The sequence below is a fragment of the Bombus huntii genome, chromosome 11 (genome assembly GCF_024542735.1).
Source record: "Bombus huntii isolate Logan2020A chromosome 11, iyBomHunt1.1, whole genome shotgun sequence".
NCBI classification, from domain to species: Eukaryota; Metazoa; Arthropoda; class Insecta; order Hymenoptera; family Apidae; genus Bombus; species Bombus huntii.
Genome location: NC_066248.1, coordinates 7,818,903 through 7,841,344, shown reverse-complemented (window position 1 = coordinate 7,841,344; position 22,442 = coordinate 7,818,903). Strand labels below are relative to the sequence as shown.

General features: G+C 37.3%; 1 protein-coding gene across 3 annotated transcripts in view; it reads right to left on the bottom strand.

The window, feature by feature from the left end:
* Positions 1-22,442, bottom strand: part of LOC126871355 (acetylcholine receptor subunit alpha-like) — a 102,343-nt gene that overhangs the window by 11,349 nt on the left and 68,552 nt on the right. For all 3 annotated transcript variants that reach the window (XM_050630063.1, XM_050630064.1, XM_050630062.1), the window contains 5 exons: positions 14,057-14,174; positions 7,138-7,277; positions 6,538-6,582; positions 2,294-2,403; positions 1,347-1,527 (listed from right to left, as the gene is read on the bottom strand). In XM_050630063.1, the coding sequence (XP_050486020.1) occupies positions 1,347-1,527; positions 2,294-2,403; positions 6,538-6,582; positions 7,138-7,277; positions 14,057-14,108 (528 nt within the window). In that variant the 5' untranslated portion in view covers positions 14,109-14,174. The remainder of the gene's footprint in view (positions 1-1,346; positions 1,528-2,293; positions 2,404-6,537; positions 6,583-7,137; positions 7,278-14,056; positions 14,175-22,442) is intronic.

The following is a 22,442-nucleotide window of genomic DNA, read 5'->3' as shown; positions in this document are numbered from 1 at the left end:
ATTCATGATTTTTATAGAAATTTTATAGATTCATAACGATGCGCCTTTGGGATTTGTTTCTTCCTACACTTAGTACTTCCTCTTGATTCTTCATTTCTCCTTTCATCTTGATTTTCTTGCTGCAAATTTTACACCCTAGTCGTCGGTAATTTTATTCGCTAATTATTCTTTCATCAAGTAACTTTATTATAGTATTTTGAGAAAGACTTTAGTGTAGGATTGAAACAAAAATCGGTAATAGTTTGGTATCTTTTGGTAACAGGAGAAAGATGATTCAGAATTTCGCTAAAAAGTTTATTCTTTAAAATTTTGCTTCTTCCAAAATTTTAATACCGCACTGTCACGTCGTTTGTTTCGCTGATATCGATTAGGTGAAGAGAAATAGAGGAATCCGACGGATCAAGGAAGTAATCGACGTGGCCGGAAAAAGCGTGGCGGTACCGGGGTATAATAAACAACCCCGTGTATCGCGTAGACGAGATATTAATCGTTGGAAATTTATGTACGTTTCATTCGGCGTACATCCGCGATGATGGCGTATCGTCCTCATGCATAGTGATAAGTTGGACCAAGCTGTTCGTACGAAGCGCGCAATAACATGCAAATAAATAAATTCGCTGCGTCGCTTTGTGCAACTGACTCACGCGCCGCGTTAATTACACTTTCTTAATCTAATTTCCGGTTACGCACCGTTCTCAGCTACGCCGATGCGTTCTGGTTGCTTCTACGAGCGAATCACATCACGTTTCACGGTTGTTAAACCTCTCTTCGCCTGCTTTTTCTTTTCTTTCTCTTTTCTAATTTAAAATTCTATAACAAGGGTGGTTAGCATAAAATAGTGTTCTTGCGAGTGAATTGAATGTTCTCGAAAATTATACAAGATTAACGCAATAGCGTCGCGCAAGATGTCAAATTTTACTGAACACGGTTGTTTCTCAGAATTGAAACAAGGAGGACTTTGAATAAATTAAACGGAGATCTGTCGTCGAATCTTCGTTACGATATGTGGTAACGTTAATACATTCTTAGCCTGTAGAATGAATTTATAATTGTACAATTTTTCTATAGTATCAATTGTTTCTTTGAACCAATAATACTCTTTTAGTCCTTTGAGATATAATTACAATTTGTTCAAACATAAGATGTACTTTTTTTTAAAACAATTTTTTAAAATCGACTGGGAAATTTCATCGCTCGTAATTGCAATTCTTAGCATAATTTTATCACAAGTTTCCCTCTTATCTTTCTTGAAAATTTCTAACACCCTTATGAACACGTCTTGAATGAAGATGACCTCTTCTTGATAATGAGTAAAATGCGATGAGAAAGTTGAAGACGATCGTTACCTGGAAGCCATCGTAAGTCCACGAGCCGAACTTCATGACGCACGTCTGCTCATCGAACGGGAAGTATTCTACGTCGATCTCGCAGGAAGACTTGTATATGGCCGGTGGCTTCCATTCGACCCTCCCTGTGTAATTTAACGTCGCCTTCGTTGCCAGCGTCACCTCGAAATTACCGTCGGCACTGTTCAAATCAAACAGATCAACCATTATAATTAATTGTATATCGATAAAACTGTCCTTTGATTTTCAAAAAGATTTTCAAAGATAATACTTTTGTCGATTGTTTGGAAATTAAGTGGGGTTTAATTAATAACGGAATTTTTAATTAATAGTTTTATTTGTCCAGTTGTATTTTTTTAACGTTAAAAGAAAAGTATATATATATATTATATTGTTAATGAAAGTTTCAACTAACAATGGAATTTTTACTTAATTTCTGACGACGAGGAACTTTTATTCTCATATTGTACGAAATTTTATTTTTTTATTTTCAACTTGTCAAATACGAGAAATTTTATTTCTTATGAATTTATATATAATATTATAAAATTCTAAAATATATTATAATATTATAAATAAATAAATTATAATATTATAAAATATATAATCTTATAAAATAATATATAATATTATTAAATTTGCCAAATTTTTGTTCATTCTTGAATCGTGGTATATTAGTGAAATTTTATGTTATATTATTTAATATCGGACGTTTGTTGAATATTAGCCAATGAAGTAGCAAGAAATACGAGTAGAATTTCATAGGGCAGAGGATAAATCGAGTTTGCTCCGTTATGAAAATTCCAAAACTAGGAGATTACTCGTGGCAGTTCGCCAAGTAATTCTAGATGGTCTTTTATGTCTTATGTCCTCTACAAAGTTAGATCCATTAAGGAGTAGCACTAGATATTAACGTAATTTGCTTGGTGACGAAAAGAAGGCCTTACTTGTTATACAAAACTATATCGGGCCTCCATATATGATCGGATGGCACGTGCAACATCTCCACCCCACCATATTCCTTTGGATCCCACTTTAACTTGTAATCGTACCATGACTGCAACAAGACACATTTCAATGATTTTATAAAAACAATGTACATACTTTCAGGGGAAGTATGTTTGAATTAATTATTAAAGAAATCTGATAAAAAATCCTAAAGTACTCGCCAGAGGAAATACTAAGTATACTTAATTCATATAAATTTACAAATCAATACTTTCCATGTAATATATCATTTCGTATTCCTTTTGATAACAATGAAAACAATGAAACAAATCAACCCATTGAAGAATTTCAGAATACATATTAACGTAGCAAATGGAAAACATCTTCTTACATCTTTTGTAAGATACGAAATAGAGTTTTCTGCCTTACTATGATTTCTCATCGACAATAAACCCTCGATGCGAAACGATATTTTTTCTTACTTTTTTTTAATCGACATATACATACGTATGTATTTACAAATGGCGTTCATTATCTATCGTTTAACATATTATCACGATGTACACCCTTATCAGCCACGCCTAAAAAAAGACTACTCCGATACGATTAATAATTATAAGTTTCATGTAAATACATTGATCAATCGTAAAGTCACGAGCCTTTCTTTCTCCTCTCGATGAATACCATGTACCGTTAGTGTTGGATTATTATTTTGTAACACCCCGCATATGTATAGAGCTGAATAAAATTCAACGAGAAAAAAAAGAAAGAAAAAAGAAAAAGGAAAAGAAAGGAAGCCCTGATGAAATTAAGCGCAACGCCGGGCTAAAAATATTCAAGGGGCAAATTATGAAGCAGAGGGTGGAAGCATGCCCCAGAATTGTATTTCCCGTATCGTTCGTGTGTGCGATTATCGTGCGGCCGTTTGTTCTTTTCAGCTTTTTCCACGACGGATTGTTTCCGTGAAACTCGGCCTGCCACGAGCAGCAGGCTTACTTTGTTCGCGACGTTGAACAGTTTTGACGTCTGTCAGCCTCTCCGTCGGATCAGATCCCGGGTGAAATTAATTAAAACGAAAGGAACGATGAAACACGCCGCTGATGGGATATATGCCGGGCAAAATGCCCAGGATTACACGTGTATGCCTTGTGTATGCCACTGTTTTGGATATCTTGGGGAGAACGTGACAGAATAAAAAGAATAGTGGTATGCAAAGCTTAAAAAACGAACGACAAACGAATATCAAAATGATAAATATCAAAGTTATAAATGTTATTGTAAGTGATCGAGGGATCGAAAGGAAAAACGATACGAACGATGAAATCTTTAATATTATCACTTTCCGTCTAATTGTATTTTTCTAAAGTCAAGAATTATCGCAAGTTCGAACAAAATGTAAAAAGATATAATTTTTTATTTCAATTTTGTCTTCAGCATATTCTTACGAAACTCTTTTCGTTCGATAAAATGAAAGAAAGATTAAAATAGAAAAATTTGAATTTTAGAAAAATTGAACTGTTATAAAGGAACGTGTATGCCGAGGAACTTTAAAACACATCATTAGACACTGGTGGGCTTTTACGTACTTACGAGAAAGTTAAGTGCGTCAAAATACGCATAATACGCAAAGATATTAAAAGTATCCAAAGTATAGCACTTATTGTAACATCCTGCAGCTGGAACAAATTCCTTTAATTGTGTTTATAAAATTAAAAATTATCATAAATATCCTCAGTCTACATATTAGTAAACGCACTTATGAAAATTTCAGAGATTTTTCCACCGAATCCCCCGAGTATAACAAATGAAATCCTTTTTCGATCGATCGACACGAATAACGTTATACGACTCGACTTACTTCTCGCAGGTGGAAATGTTTTCAACGTTTGAAACGTCTCGCATATTTTTGCGTTGGAGAGAAAAAATATAATGAAAGAACGATAGGAAAGCAAAAAGTGATTGTATAGAACTGTACGTCAGGCTAATTGACAGAGGGGATCGCAGAGAGCATGCGACAGAATGTTAATTAACACGAAGCAAGGGAAGTCTTTTCTGGATATCTCATTTATGAGAGAAAAACAGCGGGAAAAGGAAAAACACAGCGAACCGATGAAAAATAGCAAGTTAGTTCATTCACTGACGAATTTGGAAAAGTATTCGACAAAGTTATTCTACTTTATACAATCTTCCAATTTTTTCAAATAATTAAACGATTGAATAATGAAACAGATAAATGATCGTGTGATTTCTCGATAGAAAAGAAATCCAACAAAATTAGCGAAGAATGGTGGCAGAGAACGAAACTGTGTTTAACCAATGTCTGATCAGTGATCACTGAACTATATGTCTGACCTATATTATTTGATACCACTTAATTCCTCAAGCTATACATTCTACAACGTTTCCTAGACAGAACGTTAAATCTTTTCAGCTTGTCTATTCCCCGTAAGTTACCTAAGCCTCTAAATGCTTGTGTCATATGGGGAAACATCATATGTATAAACATTATCGACAGATAAATACTCCATTCTATCCCAGTGCTATTTCTCTTGATACGTATCATTTCTTGGCCATTTAATGACGATGCATAAGCTGTTAAAGTAGATACAGTCGATTTCTAACGCTGGAGATTACAATCTAACAAAAAATGATCATACTTTTTGTCGTTGATGAATGCACACAATACGCAAAAATATAGAAAATACCCAAAGTACATTACCCTTTACGATACTTCACAGGTATTCACAATTTTCTACCTAAGTTTCAATTTGTACATTATATTTAGAAATATTCAGATTTGCGTAAATATCAGTCAAGTAGTAAATATAGAATCTCATAGTGACTTGTATCATGAAAGATTTGGTAAAGACAAAGTGCTGGAAGATGCAAGCCGCCGAGTATAAATTTCACGGACGTAATTCCTACGGTAATACTCGAGGTACCTTTACGCTAGAATTTCAAGCTCTTACCGATTAAATCGATGGTGGAAACAGCGGTTCGAAGGTCAACTGATAGGCAAACAAACGAAATTCGACGGAAGCCGCCCCCTTTTCGTTCGAGCGTTTGTTACACGTGGCCGAAGCTCCATTAATATATGCGGGAGCACAGAATCCCAGCGAACCATCAATATTTGATCTGATTATATATCGGTTCTCGTCTTTATGTACTTACGGTCGTTACCTGGTGACGCTGTCTAACAGATTAATGGCCCGCAAGTACCGCGTATCCCATCAGCTGCGATCGAATACGATTCATCGAGGCGATCGCGGATCCAATTAAGAGAAATTGAGCGTCAAAAATGGACGAGCGTGAAAGCCAAGGCAAACACCATGGATCGATTTCACGTTTTGTATTATAAAATTGCCGATCATAACATTTGTCTTCTGATTACTTTTGTTATTTTCAATATTTTCCACGTTTCATCGTCAGTATTTTGTGGCTTGATTAAACTACATAACGCTCATGTTCGTGTGAGACACGGATACAGCTAACTCATCTTTTCTACTAAAACATCTTTAACACGTCTGTTTAATGAAAGATCATATTTTCATATTGATGAAGGCACTTGATTTCTTTTAATTTTGTATCTCGTTTTTCGTATTTTATTGTACTGAAAACATAAAATACAATGTTAGAATTACGAAATAAAAAAAACATACATTATTATATAGCTAAGAAACAATTGCAAGAACAATACGACAATTTCTAGAAATTTAATTACTTTATAGTAACCAAGTAATCAATATAAAATGGGCCACCTTCTACAAATTATTCTTTTTAATCATCTAAATTCTTCTTTTCAATCGTCTGTAACAATTATCTTTTCGCTGTTCGCTTGTAACTTCTCTGCTATCGCTAATTTCGTGTAAGATAACGATAAAAAAAGGGAGAAGAAGGAGGAGGGATGAAATGGATGCACGGAAACGGATGCGAATCTGTCTTACGTAATCTACCGTTTGAAAGTGGGTTGCACGGTTCACCGGACTTATTTTGCGACTCTCGAGTGGAAGCTTCTGTCTGATTTTCGTTTTACCGACTATCCGCACATATTCGTGTGCCCGTTTATATATTCGCGCAAAACAATGCCCGGCGCTGCGACTGGAAATGAAACTTATGCAACCGGAACCAAGTACACTCTACGTTTTTTTTAGACAGAATTTAGTTAAAGGCAAAACGCGTTGTAAGATACATCAAGTATAAAAGATTATTTCCTCTCTCTCATGCATGTAATGTGTACACGTACCTGTTCCACCCAGAGGTTCGTCGTCATGATTTGATTTTTGAGATTCTGCAAAGGAGTAAGAAGAATGATCCTCTTTTTTTTTGTTTCAAGTTTTTAAGTAGTATTTCTTGAAAAATAATAATATCATTCGATAACAGCAATGTCTAATGACAACGGTACACGAGCAACGTTTAAGAAGCACAAGGAATAATTCTCTTTTTCTCAAGGTTCTATCAGTTTTCGAGAAATGGAAATAGTATTTGATAACAGTGATGTTTAATATAAACCGTAAAACATTTAAGACGCACAAAGAATAACACCCTTCTTTTCTTTCAAAGTTTTTTAGGGTTTTTTGAAAAACAATGTTATCTGACAACAGTAATGTTTAACGAAAACAGTGTAATATTTAAATAAAAATTTAATATCTCGGAAACGATAATATTTCCCGTTAATCTTTGTAATGAAATATATATTTTTATAAGTATAAATCGCTTATTTCTAACATGCTTATGTCTTTGAACCTAATTTAATGTTTCCTATTTCTCAACTATGTGGAAGGTGGACTTATCGCGTTTACTTCGTGTTACCTTCGTTTGCCAATTAATTTAAAGTGAAACTTACAACATCGATCAACTGCGAGAGTTTGAGCTTGATTTTAACGGTGAGGGCGTCTGTGACGTTGACCACTGGACGAACCAGCTTGTTGTAATTCGACAGGAGGTCGTCGTACAATCGTTTCGCATCTGGATTTCCTGAGCATCCTGAAACAAAATCGAGAAAAGGAATAAAAAATGACAGACAAATTGCAAACCAACCTGATCGATATATTGGAAAATCATTGGCAACTCGAGTTCCAAACGATTTTCGATAAAAGGCTAGGGGTGGTTTAACACTTTTTTGTAGAGAATGGCCGATTTATCTCTCACGCAGAAAGGCAAACAGACTACAATTTGGCTTTCGAACGGGCTGATACGAACAGTTCGATCGAGCAATGGAAAGGGGATGAACAATTTTGACCGCTTAATACGCGAAAGCCACGCAATTCTACTGGATGTTCCTGTTATTTTCGCGTCTTTCGAGGCTGCGATTTAAAACGTTTCGGTATTTAATCGTGGAGAATCGTTGCGTCGAATTTTATATCGATGCCGAAATCTCTGTTTAGGTAATTTGCATTAGCAATGCAAGTACCGATAATCGACTTTCACAATACTATTCTGATTTCTTTATTTTAATAAAGAAGCTTTTAATGAAGTAGTCATTTCTTTATTGCGCTCTTATTTTTGTACGATAATTACGGAAAAATTTGAAAAAATGTTTCCGATATCGGCATTATTTATTTAAACGTCATCGTCTGTGGTAAGACAAAGAAATAAATATTCAAGATATTTCTACTGACCCAGGCAATACGAAGTATACCGACAAACATTTGATAAACAGACTCTTTACTCACGTTGGATCTTCCCGTATCAAGTTTTGGGAAAACTGCATGTTACATGTATTTGTTGATATTTGTTCCGAATCCACATTCAAACGCCGCACTGTGCAATGTAATTAATATTCGAACACAACGATGGCGTCGAAGATACAGAGGATTCTGTAGGATCATGTATTTATTCCATACGTTAAACGCGATCCCTGCAACTGATTATAATTACGACCGATTAAGCCACAGGATAAAACGGACGCCAACGGCGATTTCGTTAGCGATCTTTGTTCAATGATACCATTAATTTTGTAATAGATTTCGTTGGCAGGTTTCTCTCCCTCTCCACCGTACATGTTATTTATCGTTTCCGAACATAATATTACCGATGTTTTACGAGTTCCCTGGAGCGATACCAGGATAGTTCATAATACGCGTCAACTGTATACGAACCAACGCTGGCTACAATTTCGGTTTTGAAGCGGTGCCAGAATATTTACGGTACACCTTGCACACGCTTGACGATCTTTGTGATTCGTGATGCATTGTTTTGCAATATTCCACGAACCGCTGTTCCACCGACAAGACGTTGTTTTTTCGTTTTATTTTAAAACGCGATAAAATTTCGTTTTGGACTTTTAATCCCTTAAGGTCCAAGTTTGCAATATTAGCAGATTAATCCGTGATATTAGTAGCTGGGTTTTATGAGTTTAACCATTAAATATAGACGCCCGTATCTTTGCTATTATCACAGAGATATAGTCTTTCAGGTTATTTAATAATTTCATTTATTAAATCACTGTATTATAAAAGGCTAAAATTCTTTAGGAAATTGCGAATAACGAAATAAAAATATAACTTTCATTTCGGAAAAGATCTTCCGATAAAATTTTATGGATAAAGGATTAAACAAAGGCGAGTTTTCTTATAATTTAGCTCTTAAGGGGTTCAATATAAAAACATATGAAATTTCTTCGAAAATATCGTACATATATATATATATATATACTACATTTCAAGACGAGCGGAAGATTGAACTGGTTTGCAGAGAGAAACTCGCTCGTGATATGTATAAGCGTATTCGTGGAAATATCTCTGATAAGCGAGAAATGTGTTGCGAAATCTGAAAGATGCCTGGAAGGAATCGCGGACAGGTTGGAAGGAAATGTGAGAGAAGTTGATACGATATCTCGAAGGAATCGATCAGAAATCATCTACGCAACATCGCGCAGCACAACGAAATAAATTCGAACGATTAATTTGTGTCACATACGTAACAGATATCGCGCGTCGTTCGTATAAATGACTATTTTATTTTCAGCAATTATTTTTTACACAAACCGATAATCCTCTTCCCCGAGTAATATAAAATCGAAGAATTTCGCGTCTTTTTGTTAAGTTTTTGGCAAATTCGACGTTTAATAGGGATTATAGATAAAATTTCATCCTACGCGAATTTTATTCATATTATTTTTCAATATTGCGCTACTATATATATAATACTATCGCAATATTATTTGCAACCACTGCAGACAACGGCTTTTCATTTAATATCGGATAGTAATAATCCAACCCAATCTAAAGTAATAGTAAACATTTAATTGCATTTGTCTGATTTTATCGATTTTCTAAATATAATACCAAATATACCGAGGTGAAATTTCAGCCATGATACAATGATTAACGTGATAACGTGATTAATCAACAGCTTTTAAGGGCTAAAATAGCATTGCAAACTCGGCGAAGTCGTGTACGGTGTATTCGTAAATAATATATTCACGATGACGTTTCCATTTGAACGAAATCACGAGTTTCGACCGTCACGTAATACGTTGGATCAGAGATGTAATGATAACCTGTAGCACGAACAGATGGCCATCGATTCGATCGCAATCTTTCGTGAGTAATCGGTTAACTAGCCGGAAATTACGTGCGCCTCGAACGTGCCCGACTTGGTTTTCGAGGAAGCGGATGCAAGCTGCATGAATCGCGGGCCTGCGTTGGACTTACACGAATGAATTCAACGTTTCAATCGTCCGTCTGTTTTAAAAGCTCCAAATAAAACTACTCCAACATCGAAATATTCTTACCACTTTTTATCTACGATAAAACGTAGTAAAAGAAATCTCCATTTTTGTTACTCGAAAAATAATTAAAATTGTAATATGATAGTAATTAAATATGTAGTAATTTAAATATCTTTCAAAGCATCCTGGTATAATTAAATAATAATTTCAACGTCGAAAACTTTAACGCTACATAATACTTTCGTTAGTTTTAAAGCTTCATCGATAGCGGGACGAGTGAAATCTGCCTTTTTACAATCTGTTCGACGAGTCTTTCGGACATGAACGACGTGGAAACGGAACGAAGAAGCATTCGTTATCGACATCGCGACGATTAATAAAAATTTGTTCTGTCCCTTTAGAGATAGATTTTGACTATGGTTTAAACGTTAATGGAATCAAACGGACACAGTAGTTTTTCTCATCTCCGACGATCACAGCGGAGACAGAAGAGCTGGAACACTGCTGGGGATTTTGACTGGAAGCACAAAGCCTTTGGTGGTTGGCCAATTGGAAGAGAGACTGTGTCAGTCGTGACCGATTACTCTTATCTCTCTGCTGGTTTCTGTTTCTCGTTGAAGGTTTTTTAAAAGCCTGTTCGATAACCGTATCCTAAAACGGCGTTTTAGCTTGTCAATTATTGCGATTCGAAGCTTGATCTTTGCCAAAGTAAATATATAGATACCGATGTTTAATGTACAGAAAGACGTAAGTTTATGTGTTGAATCTTTTCTAAGAAGACATACCTGCATACTAATTTAATGTATCATGCGACAACTACTCTCTGTTGGCAAGGAAATCAATCGTGACTATAGCATTTACACGATATATAATTGACTATAATTTAGAAACATGTAAAACGTCCATACGCGAGGTACGATTAAAAGTCTCTTCCTCCTTTCTTTTTTCCTTTTTATTTCTTACTGTACTTTTATAGTTTACTTTCCATCTCTCTGCTACCTCCTTCTTCCCATCTTTCCCTCCTTTTTCTTTCTCTTCCCTTCTTTCTCACTCTCCACTTCGTTGTAATCGTCTCCTCTCTCTTCCTTTCTCCAATCCCAAGTGATCATCAGATACTCTATTCATCTTGAAACAACCTTCAGCGGTTTAGCGGATGAAGTTTCGTTAGCAGACTATCCCAAAGACCATCGAGAGATTTAGGTCGCAGTCCGGAACCAACCAGAAGTTGGGTATTTGTGATCGAACATCTTCCGAAAGCTCTCCGGCAGCCTGCACGATTATCCACAATGGAGTTGCACGTTCGTTCAACTCCGATGCCGGGGATCGAGTTTAATCGTCGCAATCGTCGAGCAGAGCGGACGAAGCTAAAAAGGAAACGAAACGAAAGGAAGTACCGGTATCGGTCGTCGAATCAACGTCCGTGAAATTGTTGCTGCCTAGACGACGAGCAATAAGAACTAGCACTGTATTACCGACGCGATATTGCGTTTCGCGCGAGACGGAATTGCTCGATAGGCCGGATGTATCGAGAAATATAGAGGCCTGCGCGAGGTGGATGTTTAAAAGATACTCCGGCCGCGGCTCGAGTACCCACTTATCAGGCTGTTTATTTCCTGGGGAAAAAAACGCCGGCAACTTTCCCAGCTGAGATTTTCAACGAGAGAACGCCGCAGTTCCTGGTCGACGATTAGATCGATACGAGACAAAGGAGAACGAGCCGAGTTACCGATACGCTACGGTGAAGTGGGTTTCTCTACGTTTCGTATTCTTGTTCGATAAAATTCCCATATTATTGTGTGTTTTTTTCTGTCTCGTGCTTTGTCTTTTTCTATTTCGATCATCCATTGGCGACCTTATCGAACCGAACTTGACATCTCGTCCCGTACCCGCTTTCAACGATCGAACGAAGAAAAAAAGCACGTTTATCTAACGTTTATTTATCGATGAATATTCAACTCGAAAACATCCGTCATACGTGAAACAATATTTGCGAAAGGACTCGACTTGTGCATCTTTACGCGGAATAAAAAGGGCTGTTGACAGAAATGGTAGTAACGGAAAAAGCAATAAAATGTTCTTACCAGAAGCGTAAAAATTGATTAGCGGGAGAATTCTTAGTAGGAATTCAGCTAGTTTGATATAATGGGTCCTTCAGAAATTAATGCATGGCAAATGTAGGTTTATTTGAAAACCGTTCAAATACTAGAAATCATCTAGAGTTGCCAATTAAATCCGGGGAAATAAGAATAGGCACTTAGCCGCGTGAGTATTAGGAAACCTATCTAGTTCAATAAGTAGTACATGTCAACGCGTGGTCAGACAAACGGTATATAAGTTCCAAGTAAACCGACTAAGTAGAATGGGATAGTGTTTGCTCGGGCAGCCCGTGCTTACACAGTTGAGTGGAATGAGTATGTGATTGTTCAGACAGATAGAGCAAGATTAGTTTCTTCAATGACAAGGGTAAATATAATTTAATCGCCAACTAAACGGGCAGAGATAATACTTTACATATAACTTGCCAAGATACCAAGGATTAAACAGAATTTAACTCGATACGCATTCTCGATTTTCAGTATTCCAACGACGTTCAACATTCTCCACTATCTTCTATAGCGAGAACAATAGATTCTACGTTTCGTCTGTTTCTTATCGAATTAATTACGCGAAATCTGTGCCGACGATCATGAACAGGACATCAATTCCCACAAACGGAACATCGGTCGAACACCTGTATCACCGCCGCATTACAATACTGGTTCAACACGAACCGCATATTAAGCGCCTGTATCAGGATCTATACGGGTACGATGTTACGCACCTGTGTAGATGCGCACCACGTCTCACAAGCGTCGCGGAAACTTCGAACCGGCCGTAACTGCCGCGCTTAATTCGCCTCGTAACTTTTTCTTCTCGTGTCTAGCATCGTTTCCAAGTTATAGCTTGTTCCAGTTTCCCGTTAGATGCTCTCTATTTCTAACGCAGACGCGAAGGAACAGTCGACCCTAGAAGCGTATCCTGACGAGCCGAATAGTTTAACAGAGATGAATATAAATTTCGTTCACATACAGCAGATTCGAACAATCTGAAACGGCATAAAACCAGACACGGCGTTAACATTGAAGTGCCGCGTGGAAAACACGATGAAATTTTTCAAGGATCTACACTGCGACTCGTTTACACGAAAATTCAATTGTTTCTCATCAAATTCAGTTATCTACTAGATAACTGAAAGGACTTAAATTTTGCGTAAGACGAGCGCGACACCAGAAATTTCGTAGATCCTTTTCGAGAAATATAATGAACATTCGCGTGCTTTTTCGCGAAGCGGTCAAAACGTTCGTTAACTATCGCTGGAAAAATGACTGGACGTTGATAGTTGCCATTGTTAGCGCGTTGTAAAGCATTTACATGCGAATGGGAGCCAAGTGAGTAAGGTTGATGCATATGCAGCAGACGTCGTATCTTATTCCTACGATAGTTATTCGTCGCCGGTTATATTTGGCGGTTTATTGTCTAGAGATGATAGGCTTCGCGCCTCGCAGGGTCCGGACTTCACAATGGAATAACGTGGCCCGGTTCGACGAATTCTATGGCCGATCCGTAGCCTTATCAGATCGAATACAGTAGATTTGAATTTTGAATTATGCTATTTCGATCTTGAACGTTTGAACGTGAAGTTATTAGCCTTGAAATTGAAACTTGGAACTTGAAATTAAACATTTCCAATATCTGAAGTCGAAACTGTTTCAATGTTCGAATTCTTTGAAGCTTGTAATTTTTGATATTTGATTTTGATTTTTCTGAAATTTACAGTTTGGTATGTATAAGTTCCGATTGTTCGATAAAATCTGAAATTTTCAGTTGATGACGCACGCTTTCCACAAACAACGCGTCCCCTCGTATTTTAATAGAGAAACGGTGTACCTCGAGACACTGAATTATTTATGTCTGCCGTATTTCTACAATTCGATGGGGCCCATAAACTGCGGCTGAACGTCAACGTCCATTTCGACTTTGTCCGCTAACATAATAGCCGCGAACGGCGAAACGCGAGTACCTTATTGTTGGGTAGATTTATTGAACTTACCTGATATGAGCACCAACACTATCCACATGATCCCCACCAGGCTCTTCATCATGTCATTGTGTCACGTCCAACTCATTTCTTCTCGCCTTCGTGCTCTCCGGACCCTTCAGTTCTAGCACTGAAACAGGGAGAACGTTGTTCGATTGAGTGCAACCATGTGCCTTGAATAAGCATTTGCAATTAGCGTTAGAACACGTTCTCTCTCGATTTATGACCACAATTCGCAAATCAATACGTCACTATCAATTTTTTGCCCGATAATTTGTTTATCCTTTCAACGGTTTTCTTCTCTACGAATCACATTTTACGCTTAATCTCTAGACAAATTGAAATTTCGAAGCGAGGTACAAGTAACAAGTGCGATTCTAATGCTAAATTTGAAAGCTTAAAAGAGATACATTATTCGCGTGTGCTATCAAAAAACTTTCGATAGAAATTTGAAGTTTCAAGTCATGTTACTTTACTATATTTGTATAACTATTTTCAAGCGATACAATTTTCTTTCTCGTCGGTTTAATTCTCCTTAGCGGACAAGTATTACAGCACATTTTCTTTTTTGCAAAAACGTCTCTTAACGAACGAAAAGATATCCTCTATAATCGTTCTGTGTAATAATGTAATTGTCCTTCCGTGTCTTTTTAAATTAAAAAAGCAGAGAACATGATTGAATTCTGGGTTATTTAATATCTTGTGGAAATAATTTATTTATCCATAAATCACTCCACAACACGTCGCAATACCTCTATTAAAAATATATTACGCCATACTGAATCAAAATTAAATAACTCGTCTTTATCAATCATTTATACTACGGCGAATTCCAATTAAGGAAAGAAACGAGTTAGCTGACAGGTTGAGCCGATGTTTTTAGCAAGTACGTTTATTCCAATTTTCCTTGCAGGAATTTACGCCGGTCATAAGGCTGGTGATTACGTGATTTCGGATTCCTAGCTGAAATTTTCGCGTCGGATCTCGTAAATCTCTCTTAGTTAGGCGAGCGGAAACGCGATGGCGTATCTCTTGAAATATCGTTGAATCTGCAACTCGGATACATAAGCAGCTTCTCTCCTCCCCCAGGGCTGCCAACCGTTGTACATTCCCGTCGAAACTTTAAAACTGAACTGGAAATCTCGAGACCCGGATTTTTGTGGATTTTTCTCGATCGAATGTGCATGCTAGGAAGGAAGCAAGCAAGAAAGGAGGAAAGGAAGAATGCAAAAGTGATGTATCCGGTTGAAACGTTGAAGAAAGCCAGCTCGTATCTATGCGGGAACGCGAGAGCGCGATCGAAGAATTCAAGTCGATCGTAAAATGAAAAATGATTTTATGCCGCTGAAAGATAGAGATTGAAATTGTCTTTCGAGTGTTCATCCACGTTGTTCGCTGTTGCGGATCGTATTAGAATATTTATTAGGTGGAGGGAATAAAAGCCACGTAAAACATGGAGTAAACGGGAGTTTTCTTTGCGGAAAATGTTCATCGTTCGCGTAATGTATACTGTGTAACGAATGGTTTTTATAATTCAGAATTTCGAAAATACTGTAAACCGTTAAACTTTTAACACGTTACAGGTAAAAGACAAGATTGCACAGTGACGAGCATATACATGTGTATGTGTAATTGGGAAATGCTTATCAAGTTATTTGATAATTCCATTATGGAAAACATTATTTTTATTTTTTCTGATAATGTAGGATTTAAAAATACATTTGCAATTTAAAACACTGTAAACGTAGAACGACTATCAAGTTCTTATTTCCAATAATGATTACTATGATCACACTGAACTAGATACGACTGAGCTATATTAAATTAAGTTAAATTTGATACAAAGATTATCTCTATTTATATGATCGTCACTTTAAATTTTGATTTGTCGATTAAAAATATTAGAACATTTTTAGGACATCCAGTACAAATTGTACGTTTCCCGTCGCTCATATTCTCTAATTATTTCATCATAAATTTGTTATTTCACCGGTTCAATATTGGACCTATAATATAAATAAAATAATATACAAAATCAAATAAAATAATTCTTAAAATAAAACTCCGAATATCCCAATAAATATAACGAACGCGTATGCAAATACGCATAGCCAGCTGAATATACGTGCTGATAAAATCTACCCCAAACATATAACTGTCGCTTCTGATAATATAATAATTTATAAGATAATATAACACAGTATCGTATCGGTAATTCCCAATTCGCGTAAATATACAAAAATATATAGCATAAACGAACTGCTTCTAGGTCAGTCATCTTCGAGATATCTCCAATTTCTACATCACGAATTTCGTTCGAAAAATCAAAGAGAAAAGAATAGTAATCGATTTCCAGTGGCGGTAAAATTCGCGAACGAACGGGCACGTAATCGGTAATCGGTTCGCCCGATCCGTTCCAAGCTGCCGCATCGTTCCGCGCCACGTGGACCGCAGAACTGCGGCTGCAGCTCGGTGCGTTCTGCACGGCCGCAGACTGCTATAGCGCTAATACGGTACAAGGTGAATCGCAGAGAGTCCTGCTACTGAATTTGTTGCCCACCGAGCCTACACATTTTTTCCCGCTTATATTCACTTATGTAACATTGCATTTCCAGATCGTATTGTTGCACCTTGGTAATTATTAATCCTCTCGGTAGAGTTGGCTGATATCGTAACACGTACGGCTTAATAGTTTTTTCACTTTTCTTTCATTTCTTGGTAAACGCGTGTGACGATAACGATCGATTCTTATTTATATAGATATCGACGATTCTTTATTGCATCTGGATATTTGTCGGTAATGGGTCGCTTTTTAAGAAATACAATTTATCGACACAGATGGATATAAATTTGATAGTATATTTTCTCGATTAGGTGTCTATGCAAGTAATAAAGTACACTTTTTATCCTTTGTTGGTAGTTGTTAATAATGATCGCATCTTATAGGGGATGTGATTGATGTTGATCTAGAATCGAATAGTACCTTATCTTTAGTAGCTTTGTGCAAAAATAATAATTGCCCTATATTGAAGATGTTCCTTTTTTGGTTAAGTACAGTTTCTTACGATGTAATCTTCCTTGTTTAAATGTTTAAATACTGTAAACATTATAAGAGTTTTAACCGATCGCTGCAGTGTCCTGCTATAACAAGAACTGGCCATATCAAAGAACATCATAGCGGAAGAAATTGTACCAATGGAACGAGATAAGAAAATGAAATACTTCTTAAGGCTGTGAACAAGATTTGGACCTCGTCTTCTTAAAAACCTATCGAATCTTTCGTTGCCACGTCTTTCTATTTATTTTCCTCCATCGTTACGTTCTCCCTAGAAACGAAAGACAGAAAGGGATCTGCATAGCAGAGATTTTCGTTGGAATCAGAACGAAACATGGACGATTCGTTCGCGTATGTTAAAAAGCAGGATAGATTTCATCTTCGCGTGCACGTAATCGTCTTCTTTGATCTTCTTTCGCGCGATAAACGCGAACGGCCGCGTTTCTCCGTCCGAGAAACGTTTCTTTAATGCAGATATTGCGACCTTAATTTCTGGATAGTTTCTCCCGGACTGCATATTATTTCTACTCGACGTTTTGTACGGATTCGGACTTTTAATACTAGAGGGTAATCTAGCACGGCAAAGAAAAACAACAGCGGAATATGAGGCTCGTGCGCGTGGATCTGCTCGTTCCGTTTAATCCTTTCGTTATGGGAGGCGATTATGGTTACGAGCTGTTAAGCTTGTGTTCGCTTTATGTTGAAAACCGCTGGGAATTCTCTGTTTGTCCGACGAAAGCCGTTGATGGTAATTGTTCGTTGCGAAATGATCCCCATAAAGTAACTAAAAGTGGCTAGTTGCAGAGGACACGTAGCACTACCGTTAACGGTTGTAATCTTTACCTGTGAGTGGTTCCTCTGCTGTGGCAAAAGTTTACAGCTTCTGTCTATTAAGACCGCTACCATCAAACAAAGGATTTATTTATTTTATTACAGGATGCTCGTAATACGTACCACGTTAAAAACTTCCTTTCCCGTTACTATTATTCTGATAAATATACAGCGACGAGTATATGAATAAAGTTGTCATATCGAATCTAACTTAATTTAGTTTGCAATTTTTTCTCGAAATAAAACTTCCCAAGTAATTACAGATTTATAGTGCTTCGAAAGAAGATGTCCATTTGAGAGTAAAACTATCGCTCTCGATAGTATCTCCCGCGAATGGATATTGCACTGAGAGATAGCCGAGAGCGACTATCCAAGCCGCTATCGGATCGGATCGGATAGTCACTTTCAAGGCAGTGTCCACTTGCGAGAAATATTATCGAGAGCAACTTGCGATGGAGACCTAGCTTAAAGGACAAATGTGCTTTTTTAAATCCTATATCTATGATAGAACACGGAGATAGAAATGCAATTACGCGTAGAACTCCCTTTATTCGAATTTGTTGGAAGACAGGCACTTTATGCAATTTAAAGTTCACATAATAGGAATTCATTGATTTTCTCCATTATCTATTGTTTGTCGTTCGGACACAATAGGACGTGATAGCTCACATTCGGGTAAATGTATTTAATCAGCAAATGTTCATTAACATCGTCACTAACTAAAATTTCGTTACAATAAATGGAGTTCCATTGTGGTTGAATTTTTTCAACCTTCTTTCGTCCCTCGTTGCATATATTTTTCTATAATCCTTCCTACACCACTCCAAAAGTTTTTACTCTTGTACCACCCAGTACGTCTGCTGGTGAAATAGCTCTGATTTCGAATGATTTAACGCGAGATTCCCCAGACATTGGGAAGAGTAAGAATTGCCAAGAAATTGCCAGGTAGCGTCGGCAGAGCATTCGGCTGGCGGGAGTGGTCGGCGTGTAATTTCGCGCGAGCAGCTTACCTGGTTAAAGGGTTGAGGCTCTCGTCACGCGTGGCTGACGAGACTGGAGCGAACGTAGCCAGATAATTAGCCAGTCTCGAGGCACGAGCGAGAACCACCCCGACAGAGACGAGTTCGATCGATCGTACTTCGTAGAACTAACTTTCGGTCTGGAAATAAAGGCCGAACAGTAGAAGTCTCGTCGAGTGGATTCGTCGTCTCGACGCGATTCGCTCGAGCGAACGATGACACGGCCGCGTTGCGACACGATTAACCCCTCGAATCGACGTTTCCAAGCAAAAGTATTCGAGGAGAAACAATGGTCGATGAATTTTAGGGAAATTGTTCTGGAAAATCTCCGTTTTCTCTTCTTGTTGATTATGCGGTGTTTTTGTGTTTTGCGATTTCGAAGAGAACGAGGCGTCTAGCTGTAGGTGTTTAGCTGTTTTCTCCTTTATTCTGTTTTACCATTGCATTTGTACTATACAGGATGTTTATAGTAATTGGCAGTTTCTGTTAGTTTTATTAAAACGGGCAATCTTAATTAAGCTCGGTCTAATTTGTTAGAAACAAATGGAAAGCTAGTTATAGTCTCTTTGCTTTCTGTCTTCTACCGAGTTATCTAGAAATACTGTTCTTGCATAGTGTTCTGGTAATTCCTTGGTAGAAGTGTATGGAACACCGTGAAATTTATTTGCAATAAAAATATTCAGTCTTAACGCAGGTACGTTCGTATCAAGACGAACAGCTTAAAACGACGGAAATTTTCACGATGACCTGCTAATAATAAAAACTATTTAATTCTTCTCGTCTTCGTTCTCTTTATCTCAATCTTTATTTATTTTTTATTAGTAACTCTATTAGTAACAACGAATCTATTTGAAAACCAGAAGAAATATCCAACTTCTAAAACAAATTCACGATACAATGATTAAAGAGAAGCTATCAATTTTTTCAGCAAATCACAGTTTCCCTTAATGATCGGTTTAAGATCGTACAAACGAAATCCTGGAATTAGAACGATTAACCTTCATAAATTTTCTGATAATTAATTTGTCCCGAATCAGAATGTTCTTCCTTAATTTCCTAGTTATAAGCGAGTTGTTGGAACGGCACTCGTGCTCAACCGCGGCTACGTCGATCTCGAATATTCGAGATCCATTCAGTTAAAAGCGTTTTCTGTCCGCGCTATTAACTCGTTCACACAACGATTCACAGATCCGATTCAACGGCGTCGTTGCACCTTTGTATCTCGTGGCGATGAATGCGTTTCGACGCTGAGAATCGCGGGCAACTTGTTGCTGAATAAATTCACCGGCTTGCTTCATTAATTTTAATACGCTGTTTGCGGGTCAGATTACCTTTTTTATACGCCTCTGCTCATTTTCATCGCTCGGATATCCATTCATTGCGCGGTGACAATGTTCGAAACTCTGGAAACTTTAACTTTTCCACCTTGATTCTTCCCCTTGGCTCCTCAAGGAAGATCTCGTAACCGGAATTAGCAACAGCTTTAATCGAACGAGACGAAATCATAGCTTACTTGACAAATCAGTAAATGAAACCTGTCTGTGCACTTAATTTCTCTCTCTCTCTCTCTTTTTTTCTCTAAATTAAAATCTATCAAAAGAGCTATTTTACTTTCGTAAAAAAAAAAAACGATCATTTTCAAACAATATTAACCAATCGATAAGATAGGCTGAAATTCAAATACGAGTCTGCTATATAAACTCGTGGATACGGCTCGAAATCCCATTAGTCAGCGATGAAATAAGATTTATGAATTTAATAATGGCCACGCATCGTCACCGGGGAACAATTAAACGCGGCACAATTGTGCAGCCGCATTACGGTTAAATGTTACGATTATTCTACGAACGAACGATAGAAAAGAAAAGGATATAAAAAAGAAGAGAGAGAAAATGTGTGGAAGGTAGTTAAATTCATAGAGTGAGCGAGCTACCACGTGTTACCCTTGTTAAAACGTGAATTTCGCGGAGCTGCCGACTTTTCGTGTCAGACACTTCGATGAAATTTCCGCGAGCCAAGCGAATTTTAATACCTTCGATTTCTATCGAACTTCCGCTTCCTGGTTTCATTGATAACATCAGAGAAGCTGAGCTTCGCGAGTCTGGTGAATCGTTGACCAAAAGTTAGACCATTTTCAACGGGTTAAATCTACAGTCGTGGAACGAATCGATAAATCGCAATGTTTGAGAGCCTAGTGGCTTTATCGGAGATCTCGGTATATATTAAAATTAGCAACGTTACTGTTTAACTTACACTGTGCTACTCGTTTCTTAGGTATAGCTTTAATTAAAAAAAAAAATAAAAATTGCAAAAGATGAGATATTATCGCAGAAATGTTTTACTATTCACAATCGATTCCTGTTGCACGATTAAAATAATATGTAATATTATAAATATTATTATGAGATAAATTAATATCACATAATAATAGGTTCTCCGATATAGCACAAATTATCAACATTAACAAATTCTATTTCACACAAAGACAAGCCTAATAACGATAACAATTGAAACTCGCCAACTCAAAAATACATTTTAATCGCTGTTCGTGTTTTCGCCGCGAAACCTCATAATATCGTTGTTATGGCATCCTAAATGACGATCGATAACACGTTTTTCGTCCGACGTGTTTCCAACGAGATTCGAGAGAACGTAACGCCGCGCCAGGGCTGAAAAGCATGGCTCGCTCGGCGAGCAGCTTGTAATCACGACTAAACTGAGTATCGACAAGTTGCGGTCGATAACCCTTTTTTCTCTCTCTTTCCACCTCTCTCTTTTTGTTCCCTTGGACACTGATGGATGAAGGGCTTAGGACCTGGGCAATAAATCATCGTGGATCGGCCGATGAATCGACCATCTCGATGATAAGACGATCGGTCGATCCGCGTTTTCCTCGATTGTCATACAAATTGAGCTTCGTGTATACGGCATAGCAATCGAGGGATTATATTTGAAATACGGGCAGGATTTTATGTTTCTTTTATATTAGGTCGCTGTATAAGTTCAGTCTGTCAGAGTACATCTACGAATTTGATATATAGATCGCGGAATTTTATGCGTTTACGACAAAATTGAAAGATGTAAAAATGCATAGAATGCATGGAACATGCAGGAACAAAGTATAGTTACGATGTTTATAATATTTAGTGAGCGAAATAATTCTCAGCGCTGGTTCTATTCGTTTAGTAGATATTTGTAAAAATTGAAATTATAAGATTGCCATTCTGCTTACACGAAGAAAGAACTTACGCAGTTGGTATTTTCTTCGGCTAAACTGCAGCGTAGACGAAGATCGGTGATTTTGACGGATATTCTTTTAACGTGCGATTACAAATTCTTCGCGATTCGAGAAATACGCGAATTATGCGAACCAGTAAAAGGGAAGAATAGTGATCGATCTTGATTGGATAAGTTTCTTCATTAAAGATACTGGTTTTTGAACCAGTAAATTCGAAGAAAAGTTAAGTGATCGATCGTCGATTTGTCGATACTC